Below are 27,412 nucleotides of genomic sequence, written 5' to 3' on the forward strand. Positions count from 1 at the left end.
GGCTGCTGCCTGGCTGCCAGCCTGGGAGGTGGGTGACTGCCACTCAATCCGAGCTGCGGCGGAGGAGGCTTCCACGCAGGCTAGGACCTGGGAATGTGGGCAGGTGGCAGGCAGCTGCTGCCCATCTTCAAGCCAGGGTGCGGAAGGCTCTCTCTCACTTCAGAGCCAAGGCGTGGGCGGCAGCCACCCAGCTGCGAGCCCAGCGCACAAGGCACAGGAGGCTACTGCCAGGCTCCCACCTGGGAGCTGGGACCTGGCGGGATGCGGGCGGCTGCTGCCCGGCTTCCCAAAAGCCAGCGGCTGCTACCCAAGCCAGCGGTTGCTGCCTGGCATCCCAAGAAGCTGGCGACTGCCGCCCAGCTTCCCAGGACTGGAGCAGCCAGCCAGGAGGTGGCTAACGCCCGCCTCCCCCAGAAGCCAGCAGCTGCTGCCTGCCTCCCAGCTGGGAGCTGGAACCAGGAGGCTGCTACCAGGCTTCCCCAGAAGTTGGCAGCTACCACCCACCTCCCTTCACTGGGTTTTTCACCATGTACCCCCTGCCTGTGTCTCGCATACCCTCAGGAGTACATGTACCACAGGTTGAGAAACTATGGTATATAGCAAAGTTGTATCACTCCATTAAGGTTTTTCTACTGCTACACAAGTATCTGTATGCAAGCCAAGTGATTTTTACATAAGGGGATCCCAGGTTTTACCAATAATTGCTAATAACTTAAGTCATTAGAAGTTAAGACTTAATTAAAATGTTCATCCATTTCAGTAAATGATTTGAAACATGTAAATTGTAAATTTACAGATATCTGCATAAAACGTCCTTCAATTATTGCATTAAGGAGCAAGGATTTGGCTTACTTGTCAGGATTCTCCTTGGGTGCTGGGAATGACTGAGGATTCACGTGAGCCAGTGTAATGAACTCATTCTTTTCCAAGCTTCCAACTAGAATACGGATTTTTGACTCCACCAAGCCCACCCTGAATAACAAAAAGCTTACTAATCAGTGACAATTTAAAAATACCTGAAATACAAACACACTTTTGGGAGGAAAAAAGCCAAAATGTTCTGGCTAACTCAATAGTAACTAAACACTTGGCCAGTCAAGTCCATTCCAGACTAATATTCTAATATAACTTTCCAACAAAGCCATGTAGCATTGTTCAGTGGAATTCCAAATCATCTTTTCTTAAAGTTATTATGGCCTTGTCCAAACTGTCTGTGCACAAAATGACATTAACAATGAAAGATTTTGCTAGATGCAGTAATTAAGATACTATGCATAAAAGTCTTCAGAAATCAAACACCACCCTAATCAAAAGGCTGAAGGCAGAACAATTGAGAGAGGAATGAATTTATATTCAGACTGTTATGATGTTTTTTTAAAACAGCTATTTAATTCCAGTGCCTAAAGAACATTTGAGAAAAAGATATTTGTTGAAAATTCAACACCTCTGCTGCTTAAACTAAGGTGAGAGAACTCAAAACATCTGAGAAGCCCAAATAAAACCAGCAGAGAAAGAACTAGATCTAGCTATTCAGGCCTTCTCCAGATTCAAGGGCATACAGTAATATCTTTTTAAACCTTAGCAGGTCCTTTTCAATAGAATACTGCAGCCAATAATGTTCTCCTTCATTGTTTCCTTAATGAATTTCGGGATTAGTGAAAGGTGAGCAACAAAATTCATTGTTTTTATCTATTTAATTCTGGAACACTGAATCCTCACTTAATTTTTTCATAAAATATATATTAGTTTTTCGTTTACATCCAAGGTTGGTTGGATAAAAGTATTTTGAAGTTTGGGGAATTTAAAAAAACGGCACGCATGATACTCACCATTCTAGTCGCTGTTTTTCTGTTGGTGCACTTGCTAGAAGTACAATGTAATGCCTTTGGAGATAAAGACAACAGGCTATTCTATTTATGTCTGACCCTGGATATTCACAGTTTATATTAACATCCTCATTAGCTAAAGTTACAAACCCAGACAGGAGACTAAACAGTTAAAAATAATATGCACCTTATAATGAGCTTAAACAATCTATAAGAGGCTATTTAATTGCTGCAAAGAGTGTGGTATTAGATTTTTTCCAAAAACATTTCAACTCACATTTACATCCACAGCTGCACTAATATCAACAAAAGGGTAATAAATATATGGAAATGCAGTAGGACTTAAGCCAGCATCGCAACTAAATGAGTATGACTTAAATTGCCCATTGCAGAAGGCTACTTACTTTGTGCAAGCAAAAGAAATAAAAATAATAAACAAATATTCAGAGTGCAGCAATAAGGAAGCGAGGTGTTTTGGCCACAATTATTTTATTTCTAAAGACATAGCTAGATGACCAGGTATACATTGGTTTGACTATTTTATCAAAAATAAAAACATAGCCATGAAATGCAATGTAAGTAGTGTCAACATTTTAAGAGTTTTTCCAAACAATTTTTCTGAAGTTTCTTAAAGAGTCTTTCTTCTCCCCATTAATCTTAGACTTCAGAATTTACTCTCGAATAATCTACTGTATTTACAGATTTTCAATATACTGAGTCAAAAATCTCAGACTAACTGTATAAAAATCCAGAATATTTTTCATGAAGGAAGAACTCCACAGTTTAGCCCAAGGGAGGTGGAACTTCATTTAAAAACAAGTATTGAATTAAATCTTGGGTTTTTGTTGTTTTTTGTTGTTGTTTGTTTTAAGATTAATGGAATAATGATCTCAAGCAGATCTTGTAAAATGATCTCAAAAGTTACATGCAATATGCCTAAAGCCTGACCCTGCAAAGATTTAGGCAAGTAAATTTATACATGGTGAGTATCCCCATTTTGCTATTACTCACACAATATAAAATTAATGCCTACTTAAGTCCTTTCAGGGACTTAAATTTGTAAGCCCAGTAAGATCAGGGGCTGTATCATAGTATATTTCATGGTTACACACAGAAAGTTAGTGGATAAATAAATCAAAGAAAAACAGCAAAAGCATCTACCCAAAAAATTGTGAGGTCATTACCAGTGAAACATTGTGATACAATTTCACAGAATCCTAGGAAAACATGCAAGTCTGCAAATCACTATAAAAGTAACTCAGAACCAACAGATCAATCAATATGCACACACAATTCCATACATACCTTACCTAGATCTAAGGGGGAAAATGGGCTAAAAGTATTCTGGGCTAATAAAATTCAAAGGCCCTATCTATACTTTAAGAAATGAGAAGGGGATGGGAGAAAGGGGTTTATTTGCTTTTTATGTGGCTACGATGAAAATTTATTATAAGATTCATTTGGTTATGTTAAAAACATCAAGTGCCTCATGATAATACTAAGCAATTTTCTGTCTTAATAAAACATTTTACTAGTTTTTTTAAAAATACTTGAGAAACCACTAATAAGCCATTTACATTCCACAGAACTAACAAACACTAATTAGAAATGTGCAATGTCAGCTACAGATAACAACTGATTCTTTTAGGAGTTCTGTTCCATGAGTTCAGCAATTATATTGCATAACATTCATGCACCTGAAGCAGAAAATGAGGTTCATTTAAGTATTATTACATTATTTGACTATATAATGTTATGTAATTTTAATACCAATTCCTCTTAATAAGCACTAGATATTTTTAAATTGTTCTACTTGACACACCCACAGGATCTCTCACACTGGGAAATGAATCTTATTATTAATAGATTTTTATAGTGAAGTGGACATATTTCCAGGTATTTGAAAACATTCATTAACTGATGGTTTGTTGGAAGCTGCTCTTTAAAGGAAGGCCTTACAGACCAAATCTATGAAAACAGCTTGATAAATCTAAAATCTTTGATTGGTTAGTAAAGGATGCTTCATATTCTGATTATAAATCTCTTAATTAAGCAATAGTTACTGAAATCTAGATTTTAAATAAACTCAAGTCTATTAACTATCCTTCTTTAGATAAAGTCAGTGAACACAGGTTGGAATCGAGAGGACGAGTAGGCGAGGAAATGCAAGATGATAGTCAGTTTTGTGATTTTTAAGGTAGGATCTTGTGTTGCATAGCAGAAGGAGAAATAATTTCATCACAGGAAATCCAATATTTCCAGCTTTCCAATGAGAGTATTAGTTTCTAGCCACTAGTGCTTCACAAAACATTGAATCTTAAAAATTATCATCGGTGCTATGACTAATAGCAAATAACATCTTATTGTATTTTCAATCCCTGATTTTCTTACATTATTCTTTTAATTTAACTGTATCTTCATTGCTTTACCATGAGGTCAGAAGAAAATAATCCTGCTATTACAATACTTTAATATTTTAGCTGTAATGATTAGAAAGTATAGTATATTCCATTCAGAAACATTTGAGTTTTCCATTATGCCTCTTCCTGAACATTATTTTTTAAAATTGAGACTACTTGAATGAAGGTTTAGTGAACTACACTCCATTTCTAATATCCGTAACATAAAAAACCCATACATCCTATTGTGCCTCTTTTATTCAGAAAGTTTTGGAAAAAATACTGTAGTGAACAATTGAAGGTACCTATCCTGACTTGCCTTTTTTTAAATAATGTTTCTCTGAGATTAGGTTTAGTTATATTTAGTTACTGAACATGTGTGCTATTATGTGCACAAGATACATTAATAAGTCAAGAACCTCTTTAAAGTTGTATATAGTTCTTTATTTACTACAACTGATATTCTCTACTGAAGTTTGTACAATGTGTTTATAGTCATTGTATATAGAGAATATTTTCTTATTACCATACATTTTTTATTCTTCAATTCTAATATGGAAAGAGCCTGAACCCTTCATTTCTCTTTGCCGTGTATCTACATTCAGATGTTACACCACGCTGGTAATTTTTTGTTTGTTAATTTTTGCATGCGCACAGAGTCCAGATGTGATGTTTTCTGTTGTCTCCTTAAAACAGTTCTCCCATCAAGAAAATGAAAACAGTAACAAGTGCAAACAGCCTGAACTCTGGCCTCTGAAATTTTAAGCAAGTATTGGCAACTATTCAGATGAATCACACAATCCTTTCTATTTCTAATCCCCTGCAATGCAGGATATGTAGTAACCCCCAAATTTCTCTAGAATATTTGGAATTTGCTTAAATTAAAAATTCATTTGGGAGAAATTAACAGTCTATTTTGCAACTGACATGTCGTTTATCAAGGTAATTCTCATTAACAGTGATACACAGATTTTTGTTCCATTTATGGGACAAGAGAAACAGGTTTGATAAATTTTAAAAAGGTGAGCTTCAAGGCAAGGACCATGTCATCTTGTGTCTTGTACAGCACCAAACATTTTTAAGTTTCGGCAATAAGAGGTTTGAACTGTACAGAGATAAAAACAAGGTTAAAAATAATCTAGTTTTCAAATAAAAAGATTTGGCCAAAATAGCCAATGTTTCTTATTATTTCTTATTAGTGATAATGCATTTGTATTTAGTTACTAAAAGTGACTAATCAAAGTTTTAAAAGACCAAGATTTCTCTACATTATAATTATTACTTTCAAAATCCTCCCAATTCTGAATATTAATAGGCTTCTATGTACCACACCATAGTCAAAAATTAAAAAGTCAGTCATTTTAGGTAGAACCTACAAAGCCTGGGCACCATCGATTGTAATGACTACATCCATTGCTGTGCTGCTGTAATTACTGATGCTGGTTCACATGCCAAGGTATAAAGCTATATTAAATAGGTCTTATTTCAATGAACTCAGCACTGTTAGTGTCTGTTACTTTCAAAAGCAGAAAACAAGTTCATTTTGCAAACTGAAAGCCTTCTTAGAGGGTAGAGCTAAAAATGGAGTACAAACAAAAATTCACTTTATAAAAAATGAAATCACCTTACAGTGTCCATTAAAAGTTTTCAAATTGAATCTCCAAGATACAATATAAAAGCTGTTCAACTGTTTTAAAACTTTTATCATGCAAAAGATACAGAAACAAAACACAGACACATTAGGATGGTCATCAGTCTTTTTTTAATGGGGGAAAAAAAACTGTATATTTCAGTCTTGTTGAGATTAATACATAACCACCCAACACAGGAACAGAACTGTAGAAAATATTTAATCTTGACTCAAAAAAGTGGGTCTCCAACAAAACTGAGGGTAAATAAAATGTAGTCCATATATTTTAATAATTTGTATTTATTATAAATTACAGTTTTCAGCAAATCCAATATACATTTAAACAAGCCTTTCCCCTACAATCATAACGTACCAGTAGGAACCCTTAAAATGTCTGGTAAGCATCAAGAATTCATTTCCTAGATTTCTCTTAAGAATAAATATTTAAAGATAAAAATTATGCAAGTCTTTTTCCCTAATGTAAAGAAATTACAGAGCAGTTAGATATAAACTAGATGCAATAAGGATTAATATATTCTGAAGCCTTGATCAAGCTTAATTTCTTATTGAGAAAAAACTAGTAAAAACTTTGCTGCCAGATGTACTAAAGGATATCCTGCATTAAAATTTATGTTGTTTACTATTATAACAAAAGAAAAACATCTTTCTAGTGGAATAGTCTTAAATATCTACTTTCCATAGTTAGTTTCCTTAATAAAATATTTTGTTTTCAGGGAAACAGACTTAATTTTACAATTGATTTTTGGTTCTTTCTAACAATAATAGTTCATTACCACCACTTAGAACATTTCAGCAACTGGTCAAACCAACTTCTAACTGAAGTATCCTAGTTTTAACATACTAATTTTATAGCTTTCCAGTAACATTCTTCATATCTATCAGAGTGATCAATAATACTTGGAAAAGAAGAAAAGTAATAAAATCATGTTTTTTTAAGTTATTTTAATTTTTTATAAGAAAGAAGGGGGAAACTGATCTCATAATAGCCAGGAGAAAAACCCTCCAACAAAGTGGAAAACTTGTCTTTTTTGTTCGTTTGTTTTAGGATAACTGGTATAACACTTTAAAGGTTTCTAATGGAAGTGTTCAACCATACTTAACAATACTGATGTAAGTGCCTTGCTATAAAGTATCATTAATTTTTTTTGTAAATGATAAAACTTAAACATGTCTCCCATGCCATAAAATACATACTTGTACTTTTGAAAGAAGTTTGGAGCTTCAAAAAGTTTGGACCACTCTGCCTTACTCAGCAAAATTTCATCTGTGATAGCAAGACCTGAATTATAAAAACACATTTAAATCTTTTTCACACAGTTGATCCACACCAAGCATCCACAAAAACAGTCCATAAACTAAACAAAGGTTATTTCAAGTAAACTGCTAATTTGCTCTTTTTAATTCTATGGACTTCTCTTCCAACAAACTTTACTCCCAGTTTTATCTTATATGTATGGTCATCAGTTACTCAGTGTACGGTGTTAGAAATATTAATATTTCAAAACAAATTTTCTTACAAGTTTAATTGGACCAGATTGGTGATGTAGTAGAGCTTTGCAATACAATAGAGAATTTTATTCTCTTCTGGTTCTTGTTCACTTTCTTGGCATAAGGCTGAAAATGCTGCAGAGGAAATATGCTAAACCCAGGAAGGAGAGAGAAAGATTTACTTGTAGGGCTTACATCCTCTTTAGTATGTGGGTTTACATGTTGCGGAAGATGAATGTTAGAGATGGGAGAGTGAGCAGAACACCCTGGTGAGAATTATCAGTATTTCCCCATATGCATCAAGCTCTTGCCTGGCCAAGACTATCCCAGTAAATGTGCTTTGACTGCCTAGAAGATTTACTCAACTGAGGCAAAGTACCAGTCTCCCAGATTCTCTTAAAGAGTAAGCATACTGCCTCATTGGCATCACTAGCACCTGCCAGCAAGGGCGACAGAATTGCACTGCAGTCTTCCACATGGTAATGTAGATTGTAAGACCACTGAAACAGCCTAGAAAGAACCAATTGTCAGGCTATGATTCTCACTTACAGAGAATGCTACTTTCCAATTAATAATGAACAATTTCTGGAAGAAATAGGATTTTTTATAAATATTCTATTGAATTTCAAACTTACAGACAAAATGTGAAGCAAAGACGACTGACTAATTCAACTGCTTTAGGAAGGATGCCTGTTAACTAATTATTCAAAAACAATTTTTGCCTATGATGGAATTATTTTAAAGCCTTTTGGAATATATAAGAGCATAAGATAATACTTACCTTGTTTAAACTCCTCAACCATGACCATCCGTGTAGAAACGGACACATTGTAGGTAGAGTTCTGCTGTGGGTATGCTGGTGTAATTATAGGCATAAGATGGTACCTATCACTGGGATTTACCTATATATAACAACAGCCAATCAGTTTTCTTCAAGCATACACAAAATAAAAAAATTTGGAATTCTCTCTTTGCTAAAATGACTCAAATCCCAACGTAACAAATGAGATCTTAGTATACAGACAAATTAAACTCAACAACTGTGCAGAGTTTAGAATACTCAAGGATAACATCTTGTCTGCGTATTCCTAGAGGTAAACTACATTGTGGAAGTTATTCCAAACTCAAAGGGAACAAGGAAGATCATAAACTATCAGCATGCCTCAGTGTTGATACTAGGTAATTTTTAAAACTAAAATACCAAATGAAATAGATTAGCAGGTTTTTATATTACAGCTGTAATAGAATTTAGCTTGTGATCATATTGAAACACTGGTACCTCGTTACCACTTGAGAACACTGGACACCTTCAGAGAAATAGCTGTCTTGAGACCCTTTGAAATATGATGTATGGTTTATTCCTGTAACTCTACTAAAAATAAAGACCCAGACTAAGAGAAGAGGCTCTGGGCATCCTGAGGAAAGCAGCACTTGTGTTAACATATCCTTTATTTAAAAAAAAAAAAAAAAAAGCACATGGGGAAATAAAAGAAGGAAGCAGCAAAGACAAAATTGCATTTAAATAACAGTAAGCTAGTGATCTTGTGTTTTGTCCGGTTGTAAATTTAAAGTTAAGGTTGAAACCCTGTCCTTAACTTACCCTGTTTTGTTTAGCTACTACAGCACATATGGTTCATAACATCACACACTGACCTCAAACCCATACCACAGGAACAACAGGGTGACTTAAGAACATTCTTTTAATCTTACTTTATATCACAACCCAGACATTATTTAAATGTAGACTTTTGTCAAAGCAAGCAGAAAATATATTAAAAACAGTCATGCAATACAACCTTCAAACCTATTGTGCTCACACTGGTTCCTCCTCTATGCCCCCCGCCGCCCCCCCCCAAAAAAGATGAACCCTAACATTTCACAAATGGTGAAATAGTGCATTGCATATTTGACAATACCCTCTATGTTTAGCAGAGGATGTTATTCTGAGACCTTGAATATTCTTCATCTTTTAAAGTGAAAAAATATAAATGATGGAGGTGCTACAAAGAAGAGATGTCATAGTAACTGAAAGAAAGGCAAAGTTAGATTATTTTTTTTAAAAGTGTGTTCCCTTTTGATCCAAACCACAAAGGATACATTATTGCAAAATTTACAACAATACACCAAAGCAGTTAAAATACAATGTTGAAAATAAATGTCCTAAATTAATCACCCAGAAAGTGAAATGTCATAAAGAAGTGTGATCAATGCGCTAACAAATTGCTTTAGTGTATATATCTATTTATATAAAAATTGTACAGGGAATATTTAGCAACCATTTATTTAGATCACTTACTGTTGAAGTTGGACAAGCAGCACAGTTACTGTATAATCTGGAGCTAAAATGTAGTTTACAGAATGTAAACTAATTATGTTCTGCACAGTACAGAAGAATTATAGCTGAAGTTACCAAAAAGAAAATGTAATAGCCACACATTAAGTTCATGTATAATCTAAAAATAGTTTCCCTGGCTTTTCTTTAAGCAGTTGATTTTACTCTACTGTACAGTGTAACTTATACGGGGAAAAAATAATACACTAACCCTTGGGTCCCATACAGGCAAATTAAGATTGCATTCTTCTGGCTGTTTCAATAGCACTGGATTTGGCCATTCCCTGTTTAAAAAGATTGTAGCACTGAATAAGACTAATGGACATAACGACTTATTTTGTAAAACATACAATACTTTTGAATTTATCCTTCATTTTGCCCTCCTGGCACAGCATCAGATGAATTTTTTTTTTCCTGAAGTCAAGTCAGTCTACTGTAGGTTTTTTGTTGCTGAGCTAAAGACTTTTACATTGATTTATAACAATTTTCTCCAACACATCAGCACAAAGCATTTTCTGTGCCTCTTATTTAAGGGTATGAAAAAAAGCAAGTCGCTGTAAAACAAACTTCTTTAAATTGATCTTCAATATATATTCAGACTTTAAGGTCATAAGGAACCATTCTGATCCTCTAGTCTGACCTCCTGCACACTGCAGGCCACAGAACCTTGACCACCCCACTCCTGTAATAGACCCATAACCTCTGGCTGAATTACTGAAGGAATCACCTCTGAAGAGATGTACTACTAATTCTGTCTTCATGCTAGTTCTGTTCATCAACAATCTAGAGAAGAAACTGTCAGTTGTGACTATAGTACATTGCTGTATGAACCACATGCACTAAAATTAAAGAATTTTCCATCCAGATTATTAAAGAAAAAGCATGCAGAAACAAAACACTTTTTCTAAATTAAATGCAACACTTCTCTTCAAGATGCCCTTAATCCAAGAGTAAAGTTACTTTCCTGAAGAGCACAGCCAGTTAAGTAGTACATTTAGTAGTCTAACAGCCACCAATTAGGTTTTTTTAAAAATATTATAAAAATGGCAGTTATCTGCAGTGGGGTTTCTCAATATTTGAGCATCATGATCTTGGGCAATGCACATAATCAAAAGGTTTTTAAAGTCCTCAAATAGAACTGGTAATGTACACTCAAAGCATATGCATTGCACTATAAATAGGGGGGTTTCAATCGATTTGCTGAATCAGCATCATGTGACATGAAGTCAACAACTTTCCATTCAGAAATCAAACTACTAAAAATATCAGAACCATCAGAGGCGATGAAGCCACTGGACTTTCAGAAAAAGTGAAACTGTAATAATGATATTCATGTTAACAAGTTAAAGAAGATGTGCTGAATTTGACACAAAATGACAAGTAGATACAAGGATTTTAGAAAGTCTCCCTCACCATCTCACATGAGTAGGGCCATACCAAGTTCATGGCCATGAAAAACACATCACGAACCGTGAAATCAGAACTCCCCTGTGAAATCTAGCTGCTGAAGGAGAGGCAGGGTTGGGGGTGCCCCAGCTGGGGGCTCCTACCATGCACCAGGCTCCAGCTGCTAGTCCTGGTGGGGCTGGGGAGAGACAGGACTTCCTCATCCCCTGCAGAGCTGTCTGAAGGAAGATCAGATCCACATCCAGGTACCTCCCCCGGCTGCAGGAAGCACCGCAGTTACGCTGCCTTCAGAGCTGAGCTCTGAAAGCAGCAACTGTGGAGTTCCTGCAGCCAGGGAAGGTTTCCAGATGTGGGTCTGATCTCCCCTGTGCTACTGGGAGCACCCCAGCTGGGGCTCCAAGCTGCTAGTCCCAGAGGACTGGGGAGGGATGGGACTGCCTCTTTGCCTGCACTGCCGTTCTTGGGGGGGGAGATCAGACCCACTTCTGGGTACTTCCCTTGGCTACAGGAAGCTCCCCAGCTGTGGAGAAGTGAGGGTGGCAATCCTGCGACCTCCCTACAACAGCTTTTCAACCCGCCACCACCTCCTTTTGGGTTGGGACCCCCCCATTACAGCACTATTTAATTTCAGATATAAACATCTGAAACCATGAAATTGATTATTTTTAAAATCCTATTACTGCAAAATTGACCAAAATGGCCTGTGAATTTGGTAAGGCACGACACATGAAGAAACACATAGCCCAAGATTACAGGTACAATATTAGGCTACTATGCTTTGCGAGTTACATGTTTTGCACAATTTATTTTCCATTTTAATGAACAATCAATCCCCTTTCATGCTACCACCACTGTTTTAATGTCTAAGAATATACATTGATTCTTGAACATTTGGTGCTTTTTCTGATTTGGGACTACGCAAGGGTCACATCTGAAAAGTAACAGAGGTCCTGCGTTACCAGAAATATTTAAAAACATTCCAGTTAAAAATCTGCAAAATTTTGTTGTGTGTTTGTGGTTTTTTAAAAGGCTAAGTAGTTGTATGTCATACAACTTTTATTAAAAGACTGTTGTCTAACTCACCATGTAACACAATTCACTAACACTGAGACAGCAATCTACTTTGTAAGCTACCAACTTACCCTGATACCAGCTGAAGAAATGCCATAGAAACAAGACTAAAATTCAGTGTCTACAAACAATTTTATTTTAGTGTAATCTAAAATAAAAACATACCATTTAGAAAATACCAAGAAAAATTTATGTACAAGAGTTGATGCTATTGCATTTGGATAAAGCTGGCAAGTTCTTGCTACTAACATAGCCCAGGAAACACCACCAAGGAAACCTAGTATATTGGAATAGATGTTGTGGCCTGTTGATGCAGGGGAGAAAGAAGAAGAGAGTTAGTCGTCATCATCATCAGTAGGCACTAATAAGAATTTATTGAGAATATGTTTTTGGGGACTAAACTTACGTTTTGCCCACAGTTTGATAGCTCTCAGTGTTAACCTGAAGTTGTCGATGTTTGGTACTAGATGTAAAATTTCATCGGTTACCCTGCAACCTGGCCAACAGAAAGCACCTGTTACCTCTAAATGTTAAAGATAACGAACCTGTCCCTCCATCCCACCTTCAAATCTACCAAAGGTTAGCACAAGAAATTACGTTTCACTCTTGTCTCACTTATGTTTTGAATGTGAAAAGTGTTTGTTTTTAATATATTTTCATGTTTTTTATTATGTTGTACAGCAGCATTTTGGGTAAGAAAGGGTAATTCATATAAAAAACAACACAACAAACAAAAAGGGAGGTATCCGCATATCAGCAGTATACAAACAACAAAAACATGAAGAGGAAAGATGTTGCACACAGACTTCTTATAACTGGGACTAGATTTTTATGCAATTCCATTGCTATGGAATTTGACATAAAATTGGGCTGCTGAATATAAACAATCATGTTGAAAAATTAAGCTTATGGCTCTCATAGTTGTGTCATCTTCCAAAAATGAACCATATTGCAGTGGTGAGTTTTCAAAGGAACAGCTTAAAAACAACAGCTTTGAGAGATATAAACTATACCATTAACTAAATGGGGTACCAATTCTAAAGTTTTCAGATGACATCATAATATCAACTTTTTATTTGCACCAATTTTAGCAAAACTCCTCCAATTATTGTATGGTGCCAACTATAGCTGTTAAACTCAGACAGACAGCTAGTTCCTGGGAGCCAGGAGTTCATGGCCTCTTCCCAAGAAATTTCACACAAACAGAAGGCACAATGGAGCTGAAAATTTAAAGGCCAAATAAAATTGACTTTAATAGAACAAGGAATACTGTCCTGATTGCATTTTTATTCCATATTTAACTTAATAAAAATGCCTATTTTTCAATTTACTTAAAGCAGTCAGCAGTTCCATTTTGCCACAGAAACCAAAGAGCCCTCACTTTAGATTTTATGCCTATTTTGTGAGAAAACATAGGGCCCCTAGTACAGAGTTGCAGCATAGTTGCAACATTATATAAACAATGTAATTTTCATCTAAACTTAAGCATTTTCCTTGACATATCAAAATGTACTTCACATCTCAGAAGTTACATCAACTATAAAAACTTGCCAAATTTTATTGAGGGTCTGACAGGACTTGGCAAGTCATCCTGATACTAGGTAGGCCTCAAACCAGACCTCAAAATGTCTTTTGACATTCCTAATTTGCCACTGAAGAGAATGCAAAATATGTACCTCTATTTCATTAATAAGTGGCTAATGCTCTAGGGGAGACCTTCACAACCAACCCAATTTGAAGATTTTAGGATTCACTGTTTAAGACATGATTTCACAAGAAGGCGTAAGAATTTGATCAACAGAAAGAACAGCCAATTTTTTTAAAATGCCATATCATAGTACTGGCTTAGACAAGTTTCTTTAAATCCAGGCAAGTTGAATCACCAGGAGTTCACTTAAGCTTTGCAACTCAGTTACATACCTAGTGATCTGGCCCCCTGACTAGAAACTCAAACTTGACAGAGAAACTGGTACTTAAAATGATGTTAAAAATCCAAAGTTATATACATACCGTTAAGACTTCGTATGCATCTAATGTCTAAATTTTTAAGTAGACTATCATCTCGAAGGTCCAAATCCTCAGGAATAGTTTGCAGCGCTAATCTTGCAAACAAAATATCAATCTAAAAAAACCCAAAAAACCAAAAATTGACTTTTAGCCCTCCATCAAGTTATTTAGTTCATTATTTTAATCAACTTTTCTACCAGAAAGAAAAAGCACTTACTCCCTGTAGGGTAACTAGTGTCTCTTCACAAACTAAATGGTCTAAACCTGAATGGGTTTACCCCTAACAAGTGTTAAAGAAATGCTTTCAGCATCCACCCTGCTTCCTATGATGCAAGAAACAACCCAGTTTAACTAAACTGAGATTGACTAGGGAAACCGGTCTCAGTCCAACTTCTTTGCAAATACCACTGAATTGCAGAAAAAAAGTGAATAATTTGCCTGGCACTGAACTTGCTGAAGCATACATGTTACTAATTAAGGCTGCTGATTTGCCATGGCTATAACTCCTAAAGGAAGCATTGTGTCTTACTTTTTTTTTTTTTTTTTAAATGGAAGAGTGTCACGGTCTAAAATCCAAGCAAATCATCAAATAAGTTATTGCTCCACCTGGTTTGTTTAAAAAGACACGAATATGACTCTAGATATATCCAGTGTAGTGGCATACATATTTTGAATGTGTTTAAACTATAAATATTATTAAATGGTTTTTAACAGTTTTTATTGTAAAATGAAAGATTTTACTTCCTCACATTTTTATAACGCTTTTTCATTAGGAGATCTTGAATTTTTTTTTTTAAAAAGGGATGACTTTTGGAGATTTGCCAGAAATTTCTCCGTTTTTTGCCATAACCAATCATTACTAATTGCAGCTTGCAGATGGCAACTAGACTCGAAAGAGCAGACCACTGCAATCATACACTCAGAACCTGAGTACACATATATCACTTCAAGAGGTGTATATATGTCATTCACTGATGTTTACAAGGCAACTAAGGAGCGAGGAAAGTTTGCATTTCCAACCTCAGACTGGATGTGTCAGTCAATGCAACAAGGATTTAAATGTAGGCCAGAAGCTTCTCTCTCACACATTAAGTTTCACCTGCCCAGAGGGTGCCTCTGTTTTTTCCAGGCTGCCTGACAATAAGCTTATCTTAGCCGGTAAAAAGATTCAGTCGCTAGGAGTATTACACAGAGCCAGGAAGAAAGAAGAGAAAGACAGATGTTCAGTGACATCTAAAAAGCAGCTTCAAAACATCTACAAGTTCTGGACCCCAATGAGTGTAATCTGAAACAGGAAAAATAGATAAAGTAGACCTTAGTCTATCACACACAGGCTGACAAGGGACATTTTCCATATATTATGAAAGACAGGCTTTAAAAATAAATTCTCAACATACCGAGTAGAAAATTTAAAATTTTTCTCATCTCTAATGGCTGGAATTTCAGTGTACTGTGCTAAAAGTATCAGCTCTTAAAAGTATAAGCTTCTATTAAGCTGCAAATTCTGCCTTCAATTAAATGAACTTCTTAATGCAGTTTCACACTCAGCCTGGAAGTTGACATGGAAGCTGAACTCAGATTTTTAAAGACTGAACGTTAATATTTTATTGGAGAGATATTTAAGGATAGATGTAGTTAATAAAAGACAATATTTTTCAAGAACTAGCCTACAGTTTTCAACTTGGTGAATGAAAAGTCAGACGTGAGGAAGACCCCTTTCTTTATTTCATTGGAACTCAATGCAAAGGGCAAGATATAAGAGGGAACTGGAGGACCATTGGCTCTGTCGGCACAAAGGACAATAGAACTGAAGCCCGCTTTCCCTATACCAAGACTGCCTTTTCTATTTTTCCTCAGGAAGGAAGAATCTCTCAGCACCTAGAGCATGGAGTTCTACTTCCTCCTCTTTTTATGCCTCAGGGTACAGAGTGAAACCAAGGCTTCCTAGTATTCTGGGTCAGCAGCACTACCAGACCTGATGATGGCTTAGGATCAGATACATATATAAGAAATCTTCTTTGACACTTTCAGACCTAAAATTACCTGCAGCACTAGACAGATGACACTGGCAGATCCAGAAGGCAACATGTGCTGACTCTCCAGCATTGACACATGAAATGCCTCTGAAGTAGTATAGTACGGAGCCCTTGAATCAGGTCAGAACACTGCTGGTCTCCTTTGATCTGCCTTTTTGGGCTTTGCACTGATATCAAGCCCCTTTCCCTTCAAGAAAGTCTGAAGATAGTTCTGTCTCTTCTTCCGTGTCCAGGATGTGAATGACAGAAACAATGAGTATTGATATGTTCAATAACTCTCCCCAAGATAGACTGGGCACCAACTGTATGCCATGGTACCCAGCCAAAAGCTGAGAATGGACTGGTGAGACAAAAACTATAGTAATATTATCAAAAGAACTATAACAAAATTATTACTAAAATGACCCAACACAAACAAGGAAGGTTTAAAACTAGGCAACAAGGTTCCTGCATATGCAGCTAGTTGGGGGAAAAAACTGAGTTGGCTGAGGAGCTGCATGTCCCTTATATAACCACACTCCTGAAAGTGTGCCTCTACAAGTGTGTGTCTGAGACACCCAAGCACTACTCTTGTAGTAATTTCCAAAGTCCTGTGGTGCCTGGGGGCATATAACTGAAAGGGGAAAACAAGCAGAAGACATCTTGTTAGTGATATATGAAGATTTATTTTAAAAATTAATATAGAATTAAGTGCAGTTACAAGGGGACACAAACTGTTTAAAACTACTCTGATACTGCGACAAAGCAGCTACGGTCTGTAAATTTATTTTTTTGGAGAAGGAAAATTAATAAAATTTAAAAAATGGGTCACATCTCAGCTATCTCTGTGTCCAACAGAGACTGACACTTGGTGTAGCATATATTCTACCAAGTTCAGACACAAGCGCCTGTGTCTTGTTGCGCTTTGACTGGCACAGAGGCATGAAATCCCACTGGGAGTGGGAGGTACAAATTATTTTGTGAAATTGTTTCAGAGATGGTGACATAGAAGGAAAGAACATAGAGCAATCAAACCACACGTGGTACTGCCAAACCAGGTGCTGTGAGAAACACACCTACGGTACACATTTCCAAAAGTAAACCATTTGCCATGCTACTGGCACAAATCTCTAGAAAGGCTTGGAGATGATGGGTAAGTTGTGGAGGATTTACCTCTTGAGGTATTAATGTAAAATCAAATTCAAAACACAGAAACACGTTAGACGCTTCTCCAAAGAAGAGTTAAATTGTAGGCAGGAACACCTTTCTATGTAAATGATCAAAAGCACGAGTGTCAAGGGAAATACAAATAAAGGAGGCTGAAAGAGAATCCCAATCCCCCACACACAGTTCAAACCAAAATAGCATCTTTAAAGAAAGACAGAAGCCAGATCAACAGCAGAAGGGTCAGTACCAGTGCTCCAATCTGCAGCAACTATTGGGGTCATGAGGCAGAAATCCCAACTCTCAATGCACAAGGGGCTGGGAGAAAGAAATCTTTCCAGATGAAGAATGAAGAATTTTCTCAGTGAAGGGAATCACTCTCTTCCCACACTCCTAACAAGGGATACAGACCTGACTAGAAAGGATACAGGATGAAGGACCATAACTCGGAGCTAAACACGGTGGGTTGTTATGATTCAAAAGAGCTAAGATGAGAGAGCATTCCTATGGCAAATGATTTTGAACCTCCTAAAATATCTGCCAATGGAAAACCTAACCCAGTCACAGGGATTTCATAAGATCTCTGGATAAAGGAGAGTTTGTATCTTGGCAACAAAGGAAGTTGATGGGTTTATAGATGGGTCTGAGGGGAGGCCACTTTTAAGAGATGTAAACCACTCACTTCTGCTTTTTCAGTAACTAAGCTGAAAATATGTACCTAAAATACAAATCTAGATATATTAAACAAACTACCTTTTACTACACTGTTTTCTCTGTCTTTAATAAATCTTACCCTGATTACAATTGCTTGTGTGAAATTATCCATACAACGACATCCCCTAAGAACTAACAATCCTGTAATTTGTAAGGAATTTGTAAGGTAAAATTATTTACCTTTCAGCACCAGGAAGAGAATCTGTTGGGAGAGCAATAAAGCAGTGCACAGACAATCCAGGAAGTTTTTGGAGTGTTGGGGACAAGTTCCTGGTGCAAGTGCTGGAGGAACCAACTAGGGGACATGCTCCTCTTGACCTGCTCCTTACAAACAGGGATGAATTGGTTGGGGAAGTAGAAGTGGATGACAACCTGGCAGCAGTGACCATGAGATGATCAAGTTCAGGATACTGACAAAAGGAAGGAAGGAGAATAGCAGAATACGGAACCTGGACTTCAGAAAACCAGACTTTGACTCCCTCAGGAAACTGATGGGCAGGATCCCCTGGAAGGCTAATATGAGTGGGAAAAGGAGTCCAGGAGAGCTGGCTGTATTTAAAAAAAAAAAAAAAAAAACTTTATTGAGGGCGCAGGAACAAACTATCCCAATGTGCAGAAAGAATAGCAAATATGGCAGGCGACCAGCTTGACTTAACAGAGAAATCTCTGATAAGCTTCCTTTTTGTGTTTAAGCTTATTAGAAGTGGAAGCTCAGACAGATGATTAAGGAGGAGTATAAAAATATTGCTCAAGCATGCAGGGGTGAAATCAGGAAGGCCCAAGCACAACTAGAGTTGCAACTAGCTAGGGACATGAAGTGGGTCCCTTACTGAATGGGGAGAGTGACAGATGATGTGGAAAAAACTGAAGTACTCAATGATTTTTTTTGCCTCAGTCTCCACAGACAAGGTCAGCTCCCACGCTACTGCACTAGACAGCACAGTATGGGAAGGAAGTGAGCAACCCTCAGTGGTGAAAGAACAGGTTCAGGACTATTTAGAAAAGCTGGACTGGTACAAGTCCATGAGGCCGGATGCAATGCATTTGAGGGTGCTGAGGGAGTTGGCTGATGTGATTGCAGAGCCATTGGCCAATATGATTGAAAACTCATGGTGACCGGGGGAGGTCACAGACAATTGGAAAAAGGCAAATACAGTGCCCATCTTTTAAAAAGGGAAGGAGAAGGATCCAGGGAACTACAGACCAGTCAGCCTCACCTCAGTCCCCCAGAAAAATCATGAAACAGGTCTTCAAGAAATCCATTTTGAGGCACTTGGAAGAGAGGAAGGTGATCGGGAACAGTCAGCGTGGATTCACCATGGGCAAATCATGCCTAACCAACCTGATTAACTTCTATAATGAGATGACTGGCTCTGTGGATGTGGGGAAAGCGGTGGATGTGATATAACTTGACTTTAATAAAGCTTTGATACAGTCTCTCACATTATTCTTGCTAGCAAGTTAAAGAAGTATGGGTTGGATGAATGGACTATGAGGAGGATAGAAAGCTGGCTAGATCATCGGGCTCAACGGGTAGTGATCAACAGCTCACTGTCTGGTTGGCAGCCGGTATCAAGCGAAGTGCCCCAGGGTCGGTGCTCGGGACAATTTTGTTCAAAATCTTTATTAATGATCTGGAGGATGGGGTGGTTTACACCCTCAGCAAGTTTGCGGTTGACACTAAGGTGGATACGCTGGAGGGTAGGGATAGGATAGAGTGACCTACAAAAACTGGAGGATGGGGCCAAAAGAAATCTGATGAGCTTCAACAAGGACAAGTGCAGAGTCCTGCATTTAGGATGGAAGAATCCCATGCACTGCTACAGACTGGCTGGCTGAGCAGGACCAACAGGCTATGAAGCAGTTCTGCAGAAAAAGACTTGGGGGTTACAGTAGACCAGAAGCTGGATATGAGTCAAGTGTGCCCCCTTATTGCCAAGAAGGCTAATGGCATATTGGGCTGCATTAGTAGGAGCACTGCCATCAGACTGAGGGAAGTGATTATTCCCCTCTATTCGGCACTGGTGAGGCCACACCTGGAGTGTTGTGTCCAGTTTTGGGCCCCCCCACTACAGAAAAGATGTGAACAAGTTGGAGAGAGTCCAGCAGAAGGCAACAAAAATGCTTAGGGGGCTGGGGCACATGATCTCTAAGGAGAGGTTAAGGGAACTGGGCTTATTTAGTCTGCAGAAGAGAAGAGGGAGGATTTGATAGCAGCCTTCAACTACCTGAATGGGGATTCCAAGGAGGATGGAGCTAGGCTGTTCTCAGTGGCAGATGACAGAACAAGGAGCAATGGTCTCAAGTTGCTGTGGTGGAGGTCTAGGTTGGATATTAGGAAAAGCTTTTTCATTAGGAGGGTGGTGAAGCACTGGAATGGGTTACCTAGGAAAGTGGTAGAATCTCCATTCTTCGAGGTTTTAAAGGCTTAACAAAGCCCTGGCTGGGATGATTTAGTTGGGGTGGGTCCAACTTTGAGCAGGGGGGTGGACTAGATGACCTCCTGAGGTCCCTTCCAACCCTAATTTTCTATGATTCTATGAATTTCTGGAAACCTCTGTTAAGAGGTCTAGAAAAAGGCATCAATGTCTCCCAAAAAGTTGAGTTTTATTGAAGTAGGTAAGCCTAAAGGGAGAAGTCAAAAGACCAAGGAGGAAACATGAGCTGGCAATGTTGTTAGTCAGATGTTAAACAGGAAAATAATGGGAACAAAAGGATTACTTTGTTTTCTTTTAGCAACAGACTTAATTTATTACGACACCGATTTTTCTCCATCACAAGAATTCTGAAGTAATTTTGAGTTTGAACACAAGTGTTAATTTTTGGTAGTACTAGTTGAAAAAAACACATCAATTTCACTGACTGCAGACAAAAAGTACTCTATTAGCATTAATACTTGCAGTATTCATAATGCAGTCTTTTGTGATCAGCAGTTCACATGAAGTGAACAATTCTCCCCTTGACATATAACTCTTTAATAGGAATTACATACATATCACAGGGAACCTTAGAATGCTAATGTTTTGATTATGATTATAGTAAAACAAACAAGACTGATAAAGCAAGCTGGCTAAATCTTACCTCTATCCCATCAAAACACAGTTTGATAACAGGGACAAACGCCTCTTCAACAGCCTGAAAAAAAAAGTTCAGTTTTATTTTCAAACATGGAAAAGAATATCCACAAATAGCACATTGGCAAATCTAAATTACTACTACTATGACATTAGAATTTATATTGACATTTCTCCTCTTTCAGACTCAAAATGATTGCAATAAAAAGTAGTAACTGACATAAAACTTAATACACAGCAGAAGTTAGATGCTAAAGTTTTATTAGATAAATTATGGCTATTTTCATTTCACGTCAACTAAAACTGTGGTGTCAATCTTGTGGGATTTGACTGCAGTCTTTCCTATTCTTAATAGATGTAAACCACTTTTACTTTACCTATTTATTTTGTATTGTTTCTATTCACTAGTTTTACATCAACATTTGTGTTGTGACGACTCTTCGTTAGAGGACCAACATACCCTTAAGTCTTTTACTTCTTCCTGTAGCTTCAGTTTTTCATAAAATGAGGTGAAAAAGTCACTCCTGTCAACATGCCTTGGTGCAACACATAATGCATCAATATCAGCTCCTAAAACACATGTTCATAAATACCATGAGGCTACGAACACTATACAAATACAGAGAACACCAGCAATAGCCTACAACATAACATTCTAGCAACAAAGGAAATGCAAGTCATTCGTCATACAGCTATATCCTAAGTACAAGATATTTCAAGCTATGCTCTAAAAGTAACAATGTGCATTCACAATCATTGGACACATTGGAAACAACTGCATATACATCTTTGGGTGAGAGAGGTTTCTAACAGTTTTCAGCAACTGTACATTAAAGCTATGAAAATCCAGATATACCCATTCCCCATAAAAAAATTAGATGCAGGTATCTTTTGTGACTTCAGCCCTTCAATTTCCGAGACCTTGAACAGAAAGGGTTCCAGGCATCTTACTTGGAACTCTCTCCCCCTTTAAAGCATGAAGTGAAACTATATACACACCATCTTTGATAGCCACGTGGTACTTCAACACCAAAATAACTTTTCTAATGTTTTATATATGACAATTTATAAATACATCATTAGGTCAAATACATAATTTTTTTCACAATAAAAAAAGGGAAATTTTACCTTTTGTGTGCACCCCTAGTCGGTAGGATCCAAATGTAAAAATTTTTCCTCCAACATTTTCTATTACGGATTGTGGAAGATTCTAATGGAGCAAATATACAACTAGTTATTTTATAAGCAAAGTATTTTCAGACAATGGACAACTGTTACAAAATAAAATACTACAATGCAAACAAAACTAATTCAGAAAGTAGATCTTAATTGCATAGATTAAAGTTTATTCCTTTTATGACAGTGTATTTATTTAAAATGAGAACAAACTAATAGCCAAAAAAGTTATCCTGTTACCAAATGCTAGATAACCATAATGGAATTTCGTGGAAGACAGCAGTAAAAATTTGATACTCAGGAACTATGTATATGATGTGAGAAATATACTTATATACTACAATGCTAGAAACTCGATGACACTAGTTCTAAATATTCTATTATTTGGGAATCAACAATCTTAAGACTGTTTAAGGACATGAAGTGTTTTGCTAAGCCTGGTAAAGTAATGTATTTTACATCCGGGAGAGAATGGAAAAGTCTATTGTATAAAAACATTGGTGTATCGGATCTAATATGCATGGAACTATTAAGCCATATAATATTGTAAACATAATTATTCCCCTCAGCAGTGATTTGCTTCTAAGAAATTTACTAGATATAAATGTATCCAAGACAAAAATCATCAAGATGGGCAAGTATAATATCTGAAACTACCAAATCCATGCAACCTAGGCCCTATTTGCTGATTTTGGTTTTACATTCATTTTTCACTTTTATTTTAAGGATTTTCCTCTTCTGCTTATGTTTGAGTAGACATTCACACAAGGAAAACCAACTATACAGAGAAAACATTAAAATCAATTATACACAAAGTAAGTTGAAAAAGGCTTTCAATCATAGTAATCTTTGGTCTTAAATATATTAAGTAAAAATTCACGCACAAATGTGATCCTCAGGGTCACGTACCTAGGAACTAGAAAATGTGAGAGGCTTAAAAAGTATGGCCTGAGAATTCCCAAGAGCATTAAAAAAAAAAAAAAAAAAAAAAATTAACAATGAAAATATTAATCATGTGCCAATGTTTAACAAGATCTGAAGAGTTAAACTTAATAGAAAAATAAGATCTTACATATTTTGTGATAGGTAGAGCAAAATGTTTTTCTCAGTCTCAAAAGAACTTTGTTACTCCGTACCACCACTTCAAATGCTCACATAAAACTAAGTATTGATAGCATTAAGTATAAAGTAACTTTCTGACAGAAACTGAATTTTAATAAATTCCAATCTCACACGATTAGATGCTTAATAGCTTCCCCTCTCCAATTTGAAAATTAAATAGCAGCTAAATATAAATCTCTCAACATCCACTAATACAGATGTGCAAGACAAACTTCTATCTGTAGTAAGTGTTTATTAGAAGTTAAATCAAGAACATCCAGAAAGAAATGAAAATTACTTTTATCTTCTAATGAGAAAAGACTCAACAGATTAAGTGAAATACATCTCTTGAATTGGGAATACATGCTGGAATTATCTTGAATGCAAGGAATTTTAATACAAGTAACTTTACAAGGAAAATACATGCATACCTTGATTTCACTGATTTCCTGTATCCATTCCTTTACCAGATTATTTAACTTCCCCAAAATTAGAATCCTGTTGATACATCAGAATTCACAAATAATGAAATTATAGCAAACTAATGAGCTTTACTAAGATTTTGATCACCATTACATGAAAAAGTTAAATAGGATACATTGCAAGTCTAACAGCAGATCTTAGCTGTTTTAATACAGCAACTGACATGAAGTCAGTTTGAAAATATTTCCACTATTTTTGTTACTCTAGTTGAGTAAACAATTATTTCAGTTACTTGAGCCTATAAGGCTTCTTGGGGATACAGGTATGCATGACCCATACACACATTTTTAAGTGTGTGCATCCCAAAGATGTGAAATTTCTATCATTTCCTCAGGTTCACGTTTCCTGCAGTAATGAACAGTAAAAAACAAGTTTCAGAAAGTTTTAACAGGAAATGTGCAGAAGAAAGTAGAAGGGAGTAGTATTAGAAGAGGGAATACACAAACTAAATATTCCCAAGTGCAAAAACTAACCTTAATTTAGGGACACTAAACAACTGTTAGAGCTCTGCATTCTGAGGGATTTTGCACTGATTCCAAACATTATGGAAAGAGTCCAGACTCTTCCAATAATGTTTTAAGTACCTTGTTAATTTTGGAAACTAAATTTAAACATTTTTCATTTTCCTGAAATACCCTTTAAATTAACATCAGAAAGCAACTATTACAGAATTCACTCACCTGCGCTGCAGTTCCTCCTCTTCTTCAAAAACACCAAAGGGCTTTAGGGTTTCAATTAATTTCTGGGTAAGTATACAGTCAGTTTCCTTGGGGGCAGCCAAACTGATAGGTGAGGTAATACCATAATGCTTCTGTAGCTGCTGTGTTTGTTGTGATCCCTGGGTTGTAACTGGACTAAAAGATAATTAGATAAAATTACTGTCTGAAACATGACAACATCTGCTATTTTCTTTCATCACAGAATAACCAATACAAAGACAAATCAAAGAAAAAACAGGAGAACTTGATTGTTGCAGCCATTATTCCTCATAATCAGCTTAACTTGTCATTTTTAAAGTGAGTTTATGTCATGATTTTAATCTACTCTTGATCAAGGGGTAGTTATTACTGTGAAAAGTTACTATGTCACCTTCCTCACATCTGCTCCCTAAATATTTTATTTTTAAAGTACTTTTGAAATCTACATAAGATAGTTGTAAATCAATGTACATATCTACCAGTATAATTCTACTGATTTTAAAACAATTTTAATTAAACTGATGTAATTTGTGGGCATGGACAAGGCCTCAATGACGTTAAAAATGCAAGAAATTTATCAGCAACAGTTTTGAGAGAAGCAAATGTGGACAAATGTGCTCAACTATGTACTTAAGAATCAGAGAAAAAAGTACAACTTCAAAAGAATTCTACAGAAAAAAATCAAGAATCAATTCATTACATTTGAGCTGATTATATAAAATAGTTAAGATCAATTTTTTATACATAATACAGAGATTGTTTGCTGACCAATACAGAAAACCTTGCAATACATAACCATCCTTGACCGCAGGATGTTCTTGAAGTTTCTTAAAAACAATCATTCAGATGAAAAATCAGTGAATAGAATTAATGTTTTAGGCCAAAAACTGTCAGCTCTAAAAAACAGAACAATGAATAATGGAAAGATATTGACTAAAAGTTTATTCTCAGGAACATATGAGCAAGACAAACAGCAGTTCAACAGCAGACTTCAGGGATTTTTATTTAGCAGCCACAAAGTTGACAGACTACAAGACGTCAACACTAATATTTTTGTTCCATCAAATTTCTCTGGATATGATTAATTTATTTTGGCTTAAATTACAACAAAAGTGACAGCACAAAGTTAAACTGTAATATGTTTTCCCTTACAGCCCCCGTCCCTCCTTTTCCAATTATTCATAACTTGAGAAATGAACATTTGTACTGAAATTTTTCCATTCTTCATTTCAGCACAAGTTAATTTTTGAACCAGTAAGCTAAATGTTTGAGAAATAGAATCACAGAGTTGGAAGGGACCTCAGGTGGTCATCTAGTCCAACCCCCTGCTCAAAGCAGGACTAACCAGGACTAACCTTAGCTAAAATGTTGTTATACAGCTAGAACTCAAACAGTTTAATCAAATGCTTTACACACACAACCAAAGACTGTCCAAATTTGATCAAAATTGATTGTTATAGATCTCAATGAAATCTAAAGCCCAGGTTGAAAATTGTTTATGGTTTTGAACTTATGAGTATTCGAAGTTTACTCATATATGCATATAGTAGGATTTTCAAATAGGACTCTTTGCTCAGTCTACAGCTTCAAACAGGGATCCTCAATCTATGCCACTACACACAAGCCTGCAACCAATCATAATTTTTTGCTGCCAATTATGTATCTGTTTGTGATCACATTCCAAAGTCATTTGCAACTACAATTTCTAATTTTATATATCTAAAATATAAAGTAACAATTAAAAAAATTGCTAAGTCCTGATAGATAGGTTGGGGGATAAGAACAAAGAAGAACGAACAGTGGTATACGTAGGGGAAAGGGAGGCATGAAGAAGTTTAATAGGAGCTAGAAACAGTAGCAGGAAGAAAGCTGGAGTGTCTGCTTGGAGTGGATGCTGTCAGCAGAGAACCTCCACACACAAAAGCCTTCTCCTAAATCAGCTTCTGTACCAGATGACTGGAGGATAGCTAATGCAACACCAGTTTTTAAAAAATGCTCTAGAGGCCATCCTGGCAGTTACAGGCCAGTAAGTCTAACTTCAGTACCAGGCAAATTAGTTGAAACTATAGTCAAGAACAGAATTATCAGACAAATACAGGAACAGAGAAGAGACAACACAGCTTTTATAAAGGGAAATCATGGATAGTTGTTTGAAAACTTCTATTCAATGTGCAACAGCAGTCAAAAAAATCTAACAGAATGTTAGAAACCATTAGGAAAGGACTAGAGAATAAGACAGAAAATATCATAATGCTATTATATAAATCCCTGGGTACACAATGTGCAACACATCTTGAATACTGAGTGCAGTTCTGGCTGCCCCATCTCATCTCAAAAAATATATATATTAAAATTGGAAAAGAAAGAGAGACGGGCAACAAAAATGATTAGGGGTACAGGATAGCTTCCATATGAAAAGAGATTAAATGACTGGGACTATTCATTTTAGGGTATGTCTCTACAAAGTCGCCACGGTCAGATTGATCTTTCTGGATCAATTGAACGGTCAGTGAAGACCAGCTCAATTGATCAGGAAGTCGACCTAGTAAAACCACCTCAAGTGGCGCAGCGCTGCGTCACGTTCCCGTCGGCACAGTGCAATGAAGACGCAGTGCAGAATGGAAGTACAGCAGTCAACGAGAGTTACACAAGCTACATAGAGTAGCTTGCGTAACTCCCGTTGACTGCTGCTGAATTTCCAGGTAACTGTAGACCAGGCCTTAGAAAAAAAGAGGATGGAGGATGAGATAGAGGTCTATAAAATCATGAATGTGTGGATTGTTATTTACCCCTTAATACAACAAAA

General features: G+C 36.6%; 1 protein-coding gene across 3 annotated transcripts in view; it reads right to left on the reverse strand.

The window, feature by feature from the left end:
• The window catches only part of PAPOLA (poly(A) polymerase alpha), a 78,204-nt gene that overhangs the window by 38,025 nt on the left and 12,767 nt on the right, over positions 1-27,412 (reverse strand). For 2 of the 3 annotated variants that reach the window (XM_067555090.1, XM_067555089.1), the window contains exons 2-14: positions 24,589-24,762; positions 23,857-23,923; positions 22,277-22,358; positions 21,609-21,718; positions 21,156-21,209; positions 14,185-14,296; positions 12,581-12,670; positions 12,340-12,478; positions 9,908-9,980; positions 8,146-8,266; positions 7,071-7,155; positions 1,830-1,883; positions 853-972 (exon numbers count right to left, since the gene is read on the reverse strand). In XM_067555090.1, the coding sequence (XP_067411191.1) occupies positions 853-972; positions 1,830-1,883; positions 7,071-7,155; positions 8,146-8,266; positions 9,908-9,980; positions 12,340-12,478; positions 12,581-12,670; positions 14,185-14,296; positions 21,156-21,209; positions 21,609-21,718; positions 22,277-22,358; positions 23,857-23,923; positions 24,589-24,762 (1,281 nt within the window). The remainder of the gene's footprint in view (positions 1-852; positions 973-1,829; positions 1,884-7,070; positions 7,156-8,145; positions 8,267-9,907; positions 9,981-12,339; positions 12,479-12,580; positions 12,671-14,184; positions 14,297-21,155; positions 21,210-21,608; positions 21,719-22,276; positions 22,359-23,856; positions 23,924-24,588; positions 24,763-27,412) is intronic. The other variant, XM_067555091.1, reaches the window with a different exon arrangement.

This window comes from Emydura macquarii, unplaced genomic scaffold (genome assembly GCF_026122565.2).
Source record: "Emydura macquarii macquarii isolate MOO-44397 ecotype Brisbane River unplaced genomic scaffold, CSIRO-AGI_Emac_v2 contig_1551, whole genome shotgun sequence".
In the NCBI taxonomy this organism is placed as follows: domain Eukaryota; kingdom Metazoa; phylum Chordata; order Testudines; family Chelidae; genus Emydura; species Emydura macquarii.